This window comes from Jaculus jaculus, chromosome 15 (assembly GCF_020740685.1).
Source record: "Jaculus jaculus isolate mJacJac1 chromosome 15, mJacJac1.mat.Y.cur, whole genome shotgun sequence".
Classification (NCBI taxonomy): Eukaryota; Metazoa; Chordata; class Mammalia; order Rodentia; family Dipodidae; genus Jaculus; species Jaculus jaculus.
This window is the reverse complement of record NC_059116.1, coordinates 39,597,147-39,616,721: the sequence shown is the minus strand read 5'-3', so window position 1 is coordinate 39,616,721 and position 19,575 is coordinate 39,597,147. Positions and strand designations below refer to the sequence as shown.

Here is a 19,575-nt window from a genome sequence, read left to right as displayed (position 1 = left end):
ACTGTCTTCATTATAGTCCAAAAGTTTTTGTACGTCATGATTCATTGTCATTTTGTTCAGGATATTTTAAAATCATTGTTTTTTAAGTCACTGATTTTTTAAATCATTGATTTTTTAAAATATCATTGTTTCATACTGTGTTTCACTTGTTGATTTCTAGTTTCATTGATTTCAGTCAGATATAATATAGGGTGTTAAGTCAATTTTCCTGAACTTGTAGAGGCATGATTTATGCCATAATGTCAGATCTCCTTTAGAGAAATTTCCATGAGCTGCTAAGAAGAATGTGTATGCTATCAAGTTTGATGGAATATTCTATAAATGCCTATAAAAACTATTTGATCTATGGTGTTCTTTATCTCCATTGTTTCTCTATGTTTTTGGCTAAATGCTTTGTCTCTTGAATATGTTGTGGCATTAAGATGACATATTATTGTTGTGTTTATATTTATTTGTTTAATATCAAATAAATTTTGCTCTAAAATTCTGATGCAGTTGTGTTTGGCACATAAAAGTTTATGATGGGGGCTGGAGAGATGGCTTAGCGGTTAAGCGCTTGCCTGTGAAGCCTAAGGATCCCGGTTCGAGGCTCGGTTCCCCAGGTCCCACGTTAGCCAGATGCACAAGGGGGCGCACGCGTCTGGAGTTCGTTTGCAGAGGCTGGAAGCCCTGGCGCGCCCATTCTCTCTCTCTCCCTCTATCTGTCTTTCTCTCTGTGTCTGTCACTCTCAAATAAATAAATTAAAAAAAATTATAAAAAAAATATATTAAAAAAAATTTATGATGGTAAAAATCTCTTGTATGTTTCCCTTAATAAGTAAAAATTGTCAATTTTACTTCTCTTGTTTAAAGTCTATATTGTCAGATTGTAGAATAGCTGGACCTAATTGTTTCCTATTTTCATTTTGTTGGAATCTTTTTTGATTTTTTTCTCCTTAAGTTAGTGTCTATCTTTAATCATAAATGTGAATTTATTGTACATAGCAAATACATGAATTCAGTTTTCTGATTCAACCTGTTAACTTGCGTCTTTTGATTGGGGAGCTGAGTCCAATAATGATCAGACTTATATTTGAGAGGTATGAGTTAATCCCAGTTAAATTGAGGGCTTTTTGAATTTTGAGTTTCCTGTCTTCATATGCTTCATGTCTGCTGCAATTTTGATCATTGATTTTTTTTTTCTCTCCTGTAGGATTTTGTGTATTTGTTCTCTGTAGTATGAAGTATTCATTGCAGTTTTCTCTGTAGGGATGGTTTAGCTCTCAAAAACTTATAAAGCCAGCATTTGCCATGGAAAGATATTTTGTCTTCTATAATATTTTGGATTGACATCAATGGTCTTTGAAAACTTGAAATAGTCAATGCCAAACTCTTCTGGCTTTTAGTTTCCATTTGCAGAATCTGATGTACTGAGATGGGTTACCTTTGTTAGTGATGATCTGGTTTTCTCTTGTAGCTCTTAGTATTCTTTCTTTGTTTTTTTTTTATTTTTAGTGTCTTAAGTATTATTTGACATGAAAGTTTTTTCTCTGTTTCTTTATATATTGCATTCTGTTTTCCTCTTGTCAGCATATGTGTCAATATTGCCAACACTTGTCTCTTGTAAGGTTGTTGAAGTGAATGGCAATTGAAGTAACAGTTATTTTCCCTCTTCATCCTCCTTTTCCTTCATTTTATTCCTGCTATCTTAGGCATGAAATAATGGACTGCAAGTATTTGGCATTACAATTTACATGCATGTGATATTTCATTAATGAATCCTTGCTAATACTTATCCCTTGTTAGTTAACATTACATCAACATATTGAGCTTACATTTGTTTGAATGGGTTTTAATAATGTGTCTTTAAGTTGTTCATAAGTAATTTATGACCCACATCTCTTCTGGTAACTTGGAGTTTTGTAATCTGATGTGTTTTCATCATTAATGTGTTAATTGAGGCATGGATCTTTGCATTTTTCTACACATTTCCATTAATACTGTACTCTACTTCCAGTATACCAGAGCACATTTATCTGGGTTTTATACATTATCTCAAAAAGTGAGAATTTATTGTTCCATTGTCAGGATTTCAAACCTGAACCACTTTTACTCTTATCAATTATTCTATTCTTTCATTTGTTAAGTCTGTCATGCACTCAAAAGTATATGATTGTTATCATCTAGATTTCCAATAGTGTACATGTGTACTATGGATTTTTGATTCTTTCAGATTAAATATCAGTTTCTTAGAGTCCCTATATCTGTCAGCCTTTTTTGTTGTGCAGGTGTGTGTGTGTGTGTGTGTGTGTGTGTGTGTGTGTGTGTGTGTATGTGTGATGTGTTCATGTGTGTTTGTATCTGTGTGGATGCACATAGATTTCCAGGCAAATGGAGGACAAAGGTCAAACTCAAACTCATATGCCATCCACCTTTATGGAAACAGAGACTCAAATTGGTCTGGATCTCACCAATTAAGATAGAATGAGAAGCCAGAAAACCCCTGAGCTGTCTTCTTCTGTCTGCACAGGCTAAATAAAACAAAAGTCATTATGTTTGTCATCAAACAATGGCATGGTGTCTTATGTTTTACTATGCTTTATATAGAGGTTTGTACTTTCGATGTATTAATCTACGGAACATCTGGGGCTTTGGGTATGGATATTTTTCTTGCTTATGGGACATTATTTTTTTCCTGAAAGCATTGCAGTTGACATAAAATTAAATATGATTTCCTATTCCTCTTGGTCAATCAGTGAAACACAAATTTACTTGTGGTTACTTGCATATGACAATAGCAAATACTTATTGGTTAGCTTTACTCTTAGCCATCAGCAACTGGATAGTCCAGTTTTCTAACTGATGGCATCCAATTACATTTTTCATGGCAATTCTTCCTTTGTTCATACTCAATGTATGATTAAAATTATAGTTCATGGAAGAACTTTCATTTAAAATACACTATATTGCACTTGCATTAAAAAGGAAAAGGGCAGTCATCAGGCTCTGAAACTCCATTCATATATGTATAAAGTATGTAAGTGGAGGGAACAGAATGAGGTGGACAACACTTTACTCTGATAGGCACATTAGTGAACTAGAAGGCTCTAAAATTCTGTTTGGGATTGGAATGTCTAGGAAAGCATGCCCATAATTCTCTTCCTTAACCACCTTTGCATATTATTCTTATGCAGTAGTATAGCATTGATGCATTTGTGTAGGAAAAAGTAAAGAAAATTAATTCAGTCAAAAGATATGTAATAAAATTTCCTGGACAGTTCATACTATTATAATTTTATAAAATATGAAATAGATTTTGGGACATGTAAATAGCCCAGTTTGTAAGGTGCTGGCCTTGCATTCATGAAAAAAAGAATTCAATCTCCTATATCCACATAACATTTATTTTGAATGGGAACTAGAATTAAAATACATCAGTATAAATATTTTAAGTTTATTACATAGCAAGTAGGTTAATATACAACTAGATATATTCTTGAGTCTATTTACTAGGCAAAATATGAGGTGTGATTATTTTTACATTCTAAATCTTCCACTAAAATAAATGTATATACTTTCACTTATATGAAGATAATTAAAGGACAAGTTATTATTTCTTTTTTTTTGATTTTTATTTATTTATTTGATTATTTGAGAATGACAGAAAGAGAAAGAGGCAGATAGAGAGTGAGAAAGAGAATGGGTGCACCAGGGCTTCCAGCCACTGCAAATGAAATCCAGACGCGAGCGCCCCCTTGTGCATCTGGCTAATGTGGGACCTGGGGAACCGAGCCTCGAACCGGGGTCCATAGGCTTCACAGGCAAGCGCTTAACCGCTATGCCATCTCTCCAGCCCAAAGTTATTATTTCTTATATAACAACAAATATAACATAGAAGTTGTATACAAATGTTGAAATATTCAAGCACTTGTCAAAGCATTCTTTCAAGTAGAGACAGTCTCTTCCAGAAATAGATCTTTGAAGACTGGATGACCACTTGAACAAGACTGAAAAGAGATATATATCTCCTGAACCAAACAGAAATCAATCATGTGTATTTGAAAGGCTAAAGAAATCCTTGAATTTATGTAGCTACCAGGGAAAATCATTGAGAACATATTACATACTGGCCTGTCCAATATTGCTGGATATGAATTTAAAGCAAAATTGACATGTGAATACTTGAAGTAGAAACTCCTGCATAGCAATATAAACATTGAATATAGTAAAGAGACAGAGGATGGGGAAAGCTTTTTTTTTTTCTTCTTCTTCTTCTTAACTATCTTGCAATGGAGAAAGCTGGAGATAAAACAAGTATCAACTATTTGCCATGAAGGAGACAATGAAATCAATAAATGGATAATCAAAGGAGCAGACACATTTCAAGAGAAATACAATAATATGCTAATAAAAATAATCAAGGAGCTGTACATATGACTTAGTGGTAAAGGCATCTGCCTGCAAAGCCAAAGATTCTGTCTCTATTTCCCAGTACCTATGTGTCTGGAGTTTTCTTGCAGTGGTGGAGGTCCTGGCACACCCATTCTCTATCCACCATCTCTCTTTTTCTCTGCCTCTTTCTCATTGTCTTTCTCTGTCTCTCAAATATGTAAATAAAAATAAAAAAAGAGTAAAGTGTTGGGTAGTCATGAAAATGCAAAGCAAAGCAGAATTAAGAATCTATTTCTCTGAAGGGAATATGAGTGCAATGTCCAAATGAAATCAATAAACACTAGTGAGAACATGAGGAAAAACTAAAATATTATACTTTTTTGTGCAATTGGTATATGTCACTGTCAGTACCTACATTGTGACTACAACTAAAGTAAAAAGAAAATTATTTGAGGCAACTGTGTCACTACTGGGTATAAACATACAGTAAATAAAGTCAGCACACATCAAAAGCACTGGAATGATCATAGCTAGGTAAAGCAGTATGCATTTGCACCTATGTTCACATGAAATTTTAACTAAAATATAATGCATATACTTAACATTTTCTCTTTAGAAATGAATGGTAATAAATTCCTGTCATATGCAGGAAGATTGAGTCAGGACTTCAAAGGCTAAATCAATGAGCCAGACACAAAAGCACAGGTTTTCAAGTTTCTTCCTGAATACTGAAAGTGGGATATTAATGCTATATTATCAGATAGCAGTAGAAGTTCCATAAAGCCAGGGTCACAGTACAACAGAAACAGAGAAGAGATGCAGGGTAAGAAGGAGAAGTCGTGGATATGTACCATCATATTCAACACACGTATATACACAGGGTCTCAATGCTTCACAATACTATAAAAATAAACGTGTCACCTAATGTAGATATTAGGCAAAAAGAAGCATATGAATGAATACAATTATTTCCATGACTGATGGCACATTTATGTATGGAATATTTATAGTAAAAATGTCCTGTATTTCTATTGAAGGTATAGGAAGTTGACTATACACATCAGAAAAGTTTGAATTATGATTGATAGTCCACCTTATTTTATATAAAAATACATCACCAATCATGTCATAGTGATAGTTTGTTAAGAACAACCGTAGACCACTGCTTACTTGTAGTTTTTCATTAGTAATATGTAGAGTACATATAATTTTTATAAATATTATTTATTTTGTTGCAATGACAGAAGTCCCAAATGGAGTGAAAGAGTGACAGCAACACACACACACACACACACACAGAGAGAGACAGAGAGACAATGATGGTGCCAGGTCCTCTGGCTACTACAAATTCCACGTGCATGTGCTTCTTTGTGCACATGACTTTAAATGGGTACAGGGGAATTCAACTCGGGCTGGCAGACTTTGCAAGAAAGCACCATCACTCACTGAGCCAACTCCCCAGTCACAGATACTTGGACATAATCACCTCTCTTTACATTCTCTTTCTCCCTTCAACTGACCCTTTTTTACATTAAAACTAACCACTCTTCTATTTCCATGTCTTTGTGTGTATTTGTGTATGTGACACTCGAGTTTTACTAGAGTTGCTTGCATGAGCACACATGTGGGTTAATATAGGAGCATGGGCAAGTTACCAGTGGGTATATCGGTGAAGAAGTATCACCTTTGTGTACTCAATACACACATATCTCAAGTAACATTTGTTAAACTAAAAAAAGTTCCAAATATAAAAAGTTATTTGAGGGTCCACAGAGATAGCTCAGTGAATAAAGCACTCACTGCTGAAGCTCGGGTACATTGCTCTGATCCACAGATCCTATGTAGTAAGTCAGAAGCTGTGGCAGTTTGACCACCCTGAGGCTGATGCAAAATATGAGACAGAGACCAGAGAATATTCTGGAAGCTGAAGGAAGGCAACTAGAGCACATAAAGCATTAGCATGAGCAAATATACAATCACACATACACAAATAATAATGAAAATTTAATCAAAACTCTAAAGTGTCATTCCACAAAAAAGTTAGAAATAGGGCTGGAGAGATGGCTTAGAGGTTAAGTGCTTGCATGTGAAGCCTGAGGACCCCGGTTCGAGGCTCGATTCTCCAGGACCCACATTAGCCAGATGCACCAGGGGGTGCACAAGTTTGAAGTTTGGTTTGCAGTGGCTGGAGGTCCTGGCGCGCCCATTCTCTCTCTCTATCTGCCTCTTTCTCTCTCTCTGTGTCACTCTCAAATAAGTAAAAAATAAACAAAAAATATTTTTTTAATGTTAGAAATATAAAGCAAAAATAAGTGGAAAGCAAAGCCATCAATAATCAGCATTTCTCTGCTATTCAGGAAAGATTAAATTTAGACATAGAAATTGTTAAAATTCATTTGTTGTTTTTCTGAAGCAAACATATGAATATGATATATGTCAATGTGAACACCTAAAATTTCATGAATTTATGAATTTGTCTACTAAAACACAATACTTGAGCTTAAAAATACTTCAGCTTAAAAAGAGGAAAGGTTTTGTTGGCCTCAGAGACTGGGAGATTTCAATCCACCATTTGAGGTTTTGATATCTAGTGCTTTTGTGAATGTAGAAGAAAGGGAAGTAGTGTAACAAAACACTCATGGCACTATAGGGATGGAAAGAAGAAAATGATGGAAACATTGAGATTCCACAATGTATGTGAAATTTCCCCCAATGCATCACTTGCATACCTCACAAGATTCTAGCATGTGACAAACATACTATCCAATCGCTCACCACAGGCTCTTAGAATATGACACAGTTAAACTACAGCCCTAATTTAATGTTCACAAATTATATCAAAGAAGCTACAATGTTCATTCACCAAACAAGTATTATAAAAAATATAATAAAGTATTATTGAAGCTACCACGAGAGAGATTCATATTGCTTAGGTACTGTAATTCTTATCTGAAAATTCATCGGATGAGCAAGAACGTAAAACATAATTTCTTTAATTGCATATAGAAGTCCCATTAAATATACAAATGAAATAGCTAGGTGTAACTAATAATTGTTCATATAACTGATTTCCTTTAAAAATCACATCACTGTATTGGTTAAAGATGTAACAAACGAAGCCTAGAGATGCAATGGCAGAAATATATGCAAACCATTTCTATATCTGATCTGGAAGAAAATACCTGTGGAGTGGATGTGCTGAAGTATAAACAAAAGGAAGAGTGTGACCTTGTAACCATTGAAGACAGGAGCAAGTAACATGTGACTGAGTCTGAGATAGTTTTTTTCACAGACCCAAAACTAAAAAAATATTGAAAAACAGCATGTAAAATATTTTAGGAACAAACTAGCAAATCTGGTTCTTAAAGAGATCAATGATTATCTTAAATTCTCCCATAAAATTTTCAAAATGGTCAAAGTGGGTCATGATATTTATAATGGAACTAGAAATAAAAATGGTAAAATTCATCTGTTTTCATAGAATGTCCACAAATACTTAGATGTCAGGAGAAGGAAGCACAATACAGGAGGTTTCATGGTATCAGATTTTACAATATACTACAGAACCATGCTAAGAAAAATGTTGCAGTCTCACAAAATTAGACAAGGACACAATGTGATTTAATGGAAATGTCACAATATGAACCAGGCTCTTACATCCACTCAAATTGGACATAGGTCACCACAGTATATATTGGAGAAAAGTTTTAGTTCTAATGAATCTAGGGAAAAGGAATATTCACATGGTGAGGAATGGAGTAATACCTCCAGACCACATTTCTTACAAATATTAACTCAAAAAGAATAAAGCACCTTGACATGAGGCAAGTGATTCTTACTAGGGTAAAATCATGGGAATTACTTCAACATATAGGTGTAGGCTTGGAACATATGGGAAACTATTTTAAGAATTCCAGGAAACTAGCAAGGTTTCATAAATGAGATTGCATGAAAAATACAACCTTTCACACAGCACAGGAAACAAAGCACACAAATGGTCTTACTAAGAACAATTTACAGCAATTGAAGGAGTAGAATTCATACATAGAATGTATTAAAATGCATCAATAAAACACAAGTGTATGAGTGAACCAAACAATAAATGGATACATTGACCAGTCAGTCTGAATAGGAGAAGAGGTACATAATAAAGTAAATGTAATAAAGCAAATGTCTGTAACACTTAATCATCAGGACCATATTTAACAAATGACCACTGAACTCCATCTAAACCAATAAAGTAACTATTACACATACAAGCAAAATACATGATACTCGGGTGAGGACCCAGGAGGAAACCGTGACATTTTGCAGGGAATGTAAGCCTTTATCAATATCAGTATCATTAATGATCCACCAAAATTTTTCTGATGGTGATAAATGTTGTATAAAATGGTTATGCACAATGTACTATAAACTCCTACAGTATCCATATCTACCTTCCTGAGCACATGCCCGAAGGCATCTAAGTCAACCCAGTATAGAGTCACTTGATATCCAATTCCTGTCAAAATTTTGCCTAACAGCCGCATTACAGAATAGTAGTAAATGCTCACGCACAGGCAAGCAGATGTGGAGTGAGGGGCAGATGCACAGAAAGAAGGTCAGCTCATCCAGCATGAAGAACACAATAACAAAATTCACACTAAAATGTGTGGATTTAGAAATTATTATGCTATGCAAAATGCTGCAGCTAACTTCACATTGCTGACACAAAACACACAACCAAAATGAGCTTGTGGCAGGAAAAGGTTTATTTTGGCATTCCAACTAGAGGGGAAACTCTGTCATTACAGGAAATATTGTGGTCTGTTCAAAGGCCATACATCACTTCCTGGCCAGCATCAGGAGGATAACAGCAACAAGAAAGTATGCCAGAATTACACAGGTAAGCCAGTGCTAGCAAACCATCAAGGCCCACCCCCAGTAATATTCCTCTTTCAGTTAGACTCCACCCCAAATTTCCATCAGCCAGGGATCAAGCTTGCAGAACACATGGGTTTATGGGGGACACCTAATTCAAATCACCACATTCCAGCCTGGCCCCCATAAATTGTTAGCCATGTATGTAAAATGAATTGCATTCAGTTGAACTTTAAAAGTCCCCATAGTTTTATCAATCCTAACTTTGTACAAACATCCCAATAGTGCAAGGTCTTTTAATGGTTAACTGTAAAATAAAAATAAAGTAATGGCACAGAGTAAACATTAAAATTGCAAATGATGTCATTATGCAAAGGGAAGTAAAGAAAGATTGAACAAATACAGGATTTAAAAGAAATAGGCAAACAAATTCTGTACCTCCATGTCCAACAATGGGACCCATAGCTGGAGCTGGGAAACAAGTCAGAACCATATCCAAACATAAACCCACCCTCCAATATCAAGCTAACATCAATCATGGGCTACAAGAGGGTCTATACCCATTAAACTCTCTATTAAAAAATTAAGGGTTATCTCATTTGTCCTGGTGCTAACTTACTCTCCATTGGAGATTCTGCTTCTCTTTTTCAGATACATGCAGATCCTAAGGAGAGAGCCACCCCATCATATCTCAAAAAGGCCCCAACTGAAACTAAGGAAAATTGCCAAAACAAGCAAGGGTGCTGTTTTCCTGATGAACCAGATACCAGCCCAAGGAAGAAGGAGACCAACACAGACAAAAATCACCTCCTACCAAATCAGAGAGCCAAAGCCTCAGAGGCCCCCCAAACCTCATCACTGAAACAGACCAAAAATGAACCCAACATGGTTCAGGGAAATTTTGTAGAAGAGGGGGCAGAAAGAATGTCAGAGCCTCATGCTGGGTCATGATATGCAGAGACATTACTATATACCAGTAACTGTGGGCTATCTCCACAATGCACAACCCATATTCATCAACATGGAGGGGCCATTGGGGAGGGGGTAGGTCACAGATGAGCCTAATAATGCTATCAAACTGCCTGTATTTGCTGAATAGAAAACTAATAAAAAAAATTAAAAATCACAATAAAATAAAAGAAAAAAGAAAAAAAAACTACAAGAAATAGGCAAACAAATTCTCTACCTCCATGTCCAACAACACTAACCAGTGAAAATTGCCTGGAGTTTCCACTTTTGCCCCTCCAAATGGTCTGGTCACACACTGGGAAAAACTTTATCCCAAACCAGCAGTTCTCTTTAGCAGCCATTTCATAGATCTGGTAACTCCATTGGGTCTCTAGTGCAGCCCAAGGTTCATCCTCATTAATCAATTGGACATCCATGCAGGCACTTCCAGTAGTTCTTCCTCACATTACTCATGGCCATTCCCCACCCCTCAAGAAAACCCACCCAAAACCAGGTTGCAAATCCAAAGATCATTTCTGTCAAATGTTAATACTGCATAACAAAGTACTAGGCCGGCTGCCAATTTTGTTAATCCAAGAGAGAATAAAGCCAGACTTAGGGGCAAGACACTCTTTCAGCATTCAGGCCTTTTGCTTTTAAAGAGCCAGCATTTTTCTTGCTGTCCCAATGGAGAACAGCTGGACTAGTGCCAATTGTTATGATGTCTCAAACATTTTCAGCTGAACTAAGCTTCTCTCTTTAGCCATAAGCTTTTGTCTCTTTCAGTGCCATATCCATCTACTCATGCCAGTCCATTTCTATGCAGCACAACCTTGCATAACTTCTCAGGGCATAGTCAATCAGAACACAGCAAGCATTTCATATATACTGCTTTTTTTGTTTGGTTGGTTTTGGTTTTTCAAAGTAGGGTTTCACTCTAACCCACGCTGACCTGGATTTCGTTATGTAGTCTCAGGGTGGCCTCGAACTCACAACAATCCTCCTTCCTCTGCCTCCCAACATACATACTACTTCTAACCCAGTATCTAAAACTTCCTTCTTCCCCTTATAAGCCAAACCTCATACACCATAGTTCTCACTCTGCATTCAGTTCTTTCATCTTTGACAAGAATTGTTCATGAAACTGCATTTAACACTGCAAGGTATCTCTTAGACTAAGGTTTCAAATGCTTCCAAATTCTTCCTACAAATGAGCCCCCAAGATCATACAATGTATATGAATGCAAATAAAACAATATAGTATTTAATAGGTGACACATATAATCAAGGAAGGCACTTGGAGCAGTAAAAAAGTCCACGAGGGTTTTAATGACAAAATCCTATGAAAGACAAGATTGAGAGCTGGAGGGATGGCTTAACAGTTAAAGAGTTTGCCTGAAAAACAAAAGGACCCAGGATCAATTACACAGGACCAACATTAGCCAGATGCAGAAGGTGGCACATGAATCTGGAGTTCATTTGCAGTGGCTTGAGTTCATGATGTGTTCTTGTCTCAATATCTCTCTCCCTTTCCAAAAAGATAACATAGGAGAGAAGTGGCTTTACATTCATGATGTATCTTACAGCTTATTATCTTCATGGGAAAATAAATACACTATTAGAATATTAGACAATATTTTAAATTTACACAAGTTACATTTATCTATCTATCCAGCCATCAACCTATTATCTATATTCTATCTATTTATCTATATCTTAATATTTATATGAGATAATAGTTTATCAAAATACATACATATGTTAATAAAATTGAACATCCATTTGTCATGGGATATTAGTATTATGGGATGACATTTTGTCAAGATTTTATCTAAAACAAAAACAGTTAAAATTCAGTAGCTAAGGGATCATAGATATGAAAGGTAGGTGACCTTCAGGGTCATCAAAGTCTAAGATTGAAGACTGGGCAATAGCTAAGTAAAAGAAGTCAGAAGTGAGATGGGTCAGAGCAGTGGGAGGAGCATAGTTATCCAAAATCATGTACATGTATGAACCAAGAATAATAACATGTATATGTAAGCTTGTTGGAGTGCAGTGGTAGTTATGTTACATGGTAGACATGCTAGTTAGACTTATGAAATATTTGTGAAGTCAACTTATTTGAGGTAACCCAGGCCCAGAAAGCCAAATTGTTACATGTTCTGTCTCATATGTGAATCCTAGCTACAAATGAATGAAAGCCTATGTAAGCAGGAATAAAACTCAGTAACAGAGGTTAGTAAGCTGAAGAGGGGATATAAAAGGAATAGACGGGGAGGAGAGACTTTATAGGATGTTATAGTATATATGCAAGCAGAAGAACAGACTAATGAGGGTGAAAATGCCTAAGGTAGGTCAGGGAAAGAGATTGAGTCAAGGAAGGGAGGAGGGAGGGCTGATCAAAATCTAAGAGGCTATAAATAAGTCATATGGAAACCTATATTTTTGTATAATGGGACACTCAGAAGCCATAGATTGTTACTAGAAAATTTTCAGTGCCAGTGATAGGATACCTTCCAGTGAGTTGTTGGCCATGGAGGTCTCTGATGCTCCCAAAACATTACAGGCCATTGCCTAGTCTCTTGGTTTACCACCAAGAATAGATGGTAAGACCCTATTGCTGAAGACTCCACATACTTGGGCTGCAAGGTCACTAAGAAACCCTGCTGGAACTGAGCTGATAACCTCCTTCATGTAGACAAGCTGACAGAAAGCTGGAGAAAACCTATGCTGCATGCATTTTAAATATTTTTTTAATTTTTATTTATTTATTTATTTGAGAACGACCGACACAAAGAGAAAGACAGATAAAGGGAGAGAGAGAGAATGGGCGCGCCAGGGCTTCCAGCCTCTGCAAACGAACTCCAGACACGTGCGCCCCCTTGTGCATCTGGCTAACATGGGACCTGGGGAACCAAGCCTCGAACCAGGGTCCTTAGGCTTCACAGGCAAGCACTTAACCACTAAGCCATCTCTCCAGTCCACTGCATGCATTTTAATGTGAGAAAGAGAAATCATCAGTGGAGATACTCAACAGTGGACACTGAAAGCCTTAAACTTGGTGATCCAGGCCAAAGGAGCTAACGAGTTCAATAGTGGCACATCTGTTATGGGAGAAAATAGCGACTCTCTAATTGGTCTGGAGGCCAGCTCCATGGGAGGAAGTCCATCCCTGACACTGAAAACCTACAACAGGTGTAGTCAGGAGCCCTAGGGGTGTGGTGTCTGGCAAAATATATCCAAAATATGTTCACTAAACTGCCTTGTAATCACTTCTCTTAATTTTCTTACCCATATATTAATTCTACTTTCACTTAGAGAATATTCTCTTTACAGATGGCAATGACCTTGGAATGACTCAGAAGGCAGCATGGTGCTGAGAAGTAATGGAGGAGTGCTCAGGGCTGAAATGTGTCTACCATACCTTCCAAAGCTCAGGGTCCATTTCAGAAGAGGTGACAAAAGAATGTAAAAGCCAAAGTAAGGGCAAGACTCCTTACAATGCACTCCTCCAGATACAAAATGGTTTGGATCTCCATCACCTCACAGTGCCTGACACTCCCTACAGAAGTCCATCACAACAGGTGGACAACATTATGATATTAAAATAAAAGAGAGACTGATTGAGAGGGAAAAGTGTATGATGGAGGGTGGAGTTTCAAAAGGGAAAGTGTGCAGAGGGAGGGAATTACCATGGGTTATTTTCTACAGTTATGGATGGTGTCAATAAAAAATAAATTAAATTGATAGAAGATAGGGGCTGGAAGTCCCCAAACAGTTAGCTCATCTAGTGCCAGAAGGTGCTACTTGAGCTACTGGGGGAAAATTGACAACAAGGACTCGAGGTCTACTCAGCAGAAACTACCTGACGTGATGCTCACCCAGTGCAATAGTGGCACACAGCCATAGTGGTTAACCAACTCGTCTTGGATTGGCTAACAGATCTGCTAAGTGCAACTGAAACCCTAACTGTAACTGGAAAACAAGTCAGAATCATATCTAAATAACAACTTTGTTCTCCAATATCAAGCTCCAACCAATATTGGGCTACAAGAGGGTCTACACCTATTAAATGCTCCCTAAACTAATAATGTGTATCCCATTTATCCAGTGCTGACTTAACTGTCCATGGAAAATCTGCTTCTCTTTCTATGATGGATGCAGAACCTGAGGATAGAGTCAAGCCAAAGCACCTCAACAGGGCCCCAACTTAAACCATAGAGTACTTGGAGAGATAAGCAAGAATGCTGCTTTCTTGGTGAACCTGGTATCAGCACAAGGTGAAGGAGATAAACACAGAGAACAATCAACTCCTACCAAACCAGAGATCCAGAGACACAGAGGCTCCAAAGATCTCATCACTGAAGTAGACCTAAAATAAACCCAACATGGTCCAGGGAAATTCATGGAAGAGGGGGCAGAAAGATTGTTAGATCCACAAGTTGGGACATTGTACACAGAGACATTGCTTCTTCCCCATAATTGATGGCTACCCCCACAATGCATGACCCACAATCCCTATGGGGATAACTGGCAGCCCAAAAAGGAGGGTCCCTTTGGAGGGGGCATAGGCATGAGAGTAAGGATGGTACCAACATGTGCTATTTACACACTGAATAAGAATGTAGCTAATAAAAAATTAAAATTAATGGTAAAAAAGAAAATGTTAAAATTAGTATGCTTTGAGAATGGACAAGTTTTGCTGAATTTGCTCATTGGGTAAAAGTTTTCTTCTTTGTTTTACAAAATAAGATCAGGAGATAAAAATTATTGAGAAAATTTACTACAGCACAAGGAACAGAGTCATATATACCATATTACATAAGTGAGTTCTCTGTACAAATAAGAACTACAAATTGACTGATCCAATAGAACATGATGAAGGCAGATGTCACCTAACAGAGCTCTACTGCATTTGAAATGACATAGTCTAAGCAGGAGGAGGCCTAATGTCTTTGAGATGAACAATGTAAACCACAGTGTACTGAGCATATTCGAAGCCAGGACCTTTATGTGTGTTAGCATATTTAAACCTTGTAACAACCATAAGTACCACTGTTCTTACTTAAGAGATGAAGAAACAGAGAGAAAGCTTTTCTTAAATATCTTACATTTAAAGCATCCATACCCGTTTGAATTTTCATTTTTCATTGAGCACTTTAATATATGAATACATTGCAAATTGGGCCCCAAATTATCATCACAGTTGTAACCTATCCTGTGTGAATTACCATAATCATTAATAACAGGTCTAGAATTACATTCTGGAAAAATAATCATGCATCTTAGCCCTGAGTGATTGTTGAAATCTAGACTAGATGGAGCCTAGAGTATGTTATCCCCTGAGCAACTTATGTGCTATTTTTCTTTTGATTTGATAAAAATCTCATTCACAAAAAAAGGAGAGGGGTTGGAGAGATGGCTTAGCAGGTAAAGTGCTTGTGAACAAAACCAAATGATCCAGATTTGATTCTTAGGAGCCATGTATGACAGATGCACAAGGTGACACATGAATCTGGAATTCATTTACAGTGATTGCAATCACTGGTGCACCCACTGTCTCTCTCCCTCCCCCTCTTTCTATTTCCCTCTCAAATAAATGAAGAAAAACATTTTTTAAAAGGAAACATTACATTATGACCTAAATCATATGAATAAGTCCCGCAACAATACATTGATTAAAATGAAAGCAAAAATGGTCTAGACACCTATGTAAAAGCAAACACTTTTGTCTCACACATGGTGGGGGTGTGGGTAGCTACATCCTAGTACACTACGAAGCTACCTGCACAGTAGGGCCTGTTGCTGTCACATAGCATCGCAGGCAGAAATCACCAGACCAAGAGCAGCTTTTGGGAGTAAAGGGCTTATTTTGGCTTTCAGATTTGAGGGGATGTCCCATGAGGGCAGGGAAAAGAATGGGATGAGAAGAGGGTACACATCACACCCTGGCTAACATAAAGTGGACAACAGGAACAGGAGAGTATGCCAAACACTGGCAAAGGGAAACTGGTTACAATGCCCATCAGCCTGCCCCCAACATCACACGGCCTCCAAGAGGTGCTGATTCCCAAATCTCCATCATCTGGTAACGTCACATTCAGAACACCTATGTTTGTTGGGGGCACCTGAATCCAACCACTGCAGAGCCCTATAACTTCACAAGATCAGAAGCTATGAACAGGGAGATCCATAGACGGTCCTGTGAGATCTCCTCCTGTCATCAGTGAACATGCCTACAGGACCGTGTTTGAAATCCCATAAAATCAAAACAGGATAATACTTCCACCATCATTATATCTACATACTTCTGGAATTCTTGACAATTAGAAGTGCAGTGAAATAGCAGGAGGGAGAACAGGAAAGGGGTTTTGTTCACTTCCTAAGAACATGGAGCATGTGAGATGCTGTGTGACCCACAGAAATGGGCAAGAGGCAAACAGGCATAACTGGCAATGCACTTTCCAAGGAATTCTCAAAAGATGTAATTAATGCATGAAAATGCTTTCCTTGGCCTAGTGTTCCTCTTATTCCTTATGAATTTAGGGTGATTGAAGCAAGTCATGGGACCCCTAGAGTCCAGTACTGAGTGGCTGTGTCACCTGAATGTGAAAAGCCAGTATAATTGTAATTATATTCTTTCAGTCATAGTCAACATGCCCAGGGCACATGACTAGAGAGAAGCAGTCACTGAGGCACGTTGGTCTCTCAAATGAAAGTGCGAGCAGGAGAGGATTTGGAGGTACCCCAGTCTCACAGCTAATGAACACAGAAAATGTCTCTACCCAACATCCAGCATTATAAGGCAGCTGGGTCAAACTGAAATTATTCTGCTGTATTCAAAATCAAGATATGCACTCTGTTCAAATTCTAGAGCTGGGCTGGAGAGATGGCTTAGCGGTTAAGCGCTTGCCTGTGAAGCCTAAGGAGCCCAGTTCGAGGCTCGGTTCCCCAGGTCCCACGTTAGCCAGATGCACAAGGAGGCGCACGCATCTGGAGTTCGTTTGCAGAGGCTGGAAGCCCTGGCGCGCCCATTCTCTCTCTCTCCCTCTATCTGTCTTTCTCTCTATGTCTCTTGCTCTCAAATAAATAAATAAATAACAAATGAACAAAAAAAAAATTAAAAAAAAATTCTAGAGCTTTCCCTGATTTCTTTTACCTCTAGGACCCTCACTTAGAATTTTGTTTTCATTTCCCATTATTAAATTTAGCTATGAATTTCTCTGACAATCTACCTAATGTAGATATCTGATCACTTGATATCCCTGTGTTCTAAATTCTACTAAATCAAGAAAGGATTGTTTGATCACCCATACCATCTTTCCCTAGAAATTCACATTACACCAGAACCTCTCCTTATGCCTCTGTTAAATCTAACTAATTATTTTCAGACATGGGAATCTGAATCCTGCTCCTTTTCTCTCAATTTGCAATTGCCAATCATATATCCAGTACTGAGCACAATCTTTTTTTGAAATAGCAGAATTGTCTATAGCAGATATATCCAGCTTACACATAATGTTATTAGCAATGCTATTAATTATCAGCAATGAGAATATTTATGCCAATGACAAGAGAATGGAGGCAAGAACGTCCACTACTGAAAGGTCAGATTCTGCACCCCTGACATCACAAAACACTTTGCAGCACCATCAGCATCATTCTGTGCACATTGGTCACAGTTTGAAAATAAATTTTATAAAATTACTGGAAAAGAGGGGAATATATGGTAAGAATACCTAAAAATATAGGGGAGTAGACAAAATTCTGTACCAAAAAATGTAAGTAACATTTGGACATATTCAATAATTGCAAAGGTAACCTGTAGTGAAAAACACACCCGTGCTTTCAAATGTTAGTGGCCAGCACTGGAAGCCACTGCTGCTTTACGATTTGACCAGGACGACAGCATTCAGTGCCTTCACTGACATCCCATTTATACCAGAAGGGCAGATACAGATTCACTATTGACTAATTGCCAGCTTCTTTCATTAAGTAGAATGTTTAGCAAATACCTGAAATTCATAAAATTCAAATTGGTGGTCGTGCATGTGTCACAGTGATGGACAATAACCTTACAGAGCATGAACTCCCTCAGTGGTGGCGGTCTTGTACCTGTGCTCAATGTCAGATCCATAGGTCACAGAGCACACATGACAGAAGACCTACAGTGTTAGGCAATCAGCCACATACAACTTATGCATCAACAGATGATGAAAATACACAGAAAATGAAACAACTACAAAAATACTTACCTTTCATTAAGAAGATTCATGAAAAATCCTTTTGGTACATGTTCATTCTGTGCATAAATATCAAAAACACAGTCATTTGTCGTATCTTGAAAAATATGCTTCTTGGGATTTGTTCTCCAAAAGCACTTGTTCCCAAAGAAATTGCCACGTATGTGTGGAATGTTTGACAGCAAGAAGACAAAAACGAGGGAGAACCTCCTCTCCATGTCTGTCAAGACATAAGCATGAGCAGAGGTAGGGTCTGTGCTGTCATGCAGATATTCATCATACATGACATGTGTTTGTGCATGTCCATGGGTGTCTGTTTTATCTCTGTGTCTGAATGGAAGGGACACTCAACGTCCCATGTGATTTTCCACACAGCCTTTTCTCTCCTCTCTGGAGGAATATGAGATGCTGTGCCCTGGGCATCTGCATCTGAGGTCCCCATTCGAGTGACAAACAGAGGCTGAAAAACATGTTGTGAAGATCCTCTTCTGCCTCAGGTGCCATGACCTCACTCATGTCCACGGACGCCTGCTCGGGGAGGAGTTAATCTGACAAAATATTTTCCCAGGTCTGTGCCAATAGTGATTTGTTTGAAGATCAGTTGAAATGATGTAAGAGGATTACATAGGAGGGTCCAAGAAACATGTGAATTGAAAGGATCAAAAGGGTCTATGGGAGTCACAGCTCAGGCAGAACCATGGGTCCTACATAGTTAACTGCCAAACACAGGCAGTGGCTTGCATATGCCCAGTGTACAGTCACCCAGAGAACTCACCATCAGTATGTCAACCATGCCCTGAAAATTACCAGTCACATGTGGAGAATTTCAACAACTGCACATATTTTCCCATGTTTCCATTACCAATCATGAAATTCCCAACTTCATGGTGAATTGAACTCTGTCTGGTCAGTCCCTCAATGTCAACACAGACACTAAGCTTCACATGGATTCCCACACCATCACTCCCTCTCTGCTGCTCAATCCCCATGGATATTGTTGCAGTCTGGGTCGCATTGCTGTTAGAAATCACCTAACCAAGAGCAGCTTCTGGGAAAAAGAGGTTTATTTGGCTTACAGGCTCGAGGGGAAGCTTCACGATGGCAGGGGAAATCGATGGCATGAGCAGAGGGTGGACATCACCCCCTGGCC

The 19,575-nt window shown here is 37.9% G+C and overlaps 1 protein-coding gene across 1 annotated transcript in view; it reads right to left on the bottom strand.

Annotated features, from left to right (window-relative positions):
• The window catches only part of LOC123455056 (vomeronasal type-2 receptor 116-like), a 39,576-nt gene extending 20,933 nt beyond the window's left edge, over positions 1-18,643 (bottom strand). Inside the window, 1 exon segment of the mRNA XM_045134742.1 lies at positions 18,438-18,643. Coding sequence (XP_044990677.1) covers positions 18,438-18,643 — 206 coding nt within the window.
• Between the last annotated feature and the right edge of the window lie 932 nt (positions 18,644-19,575).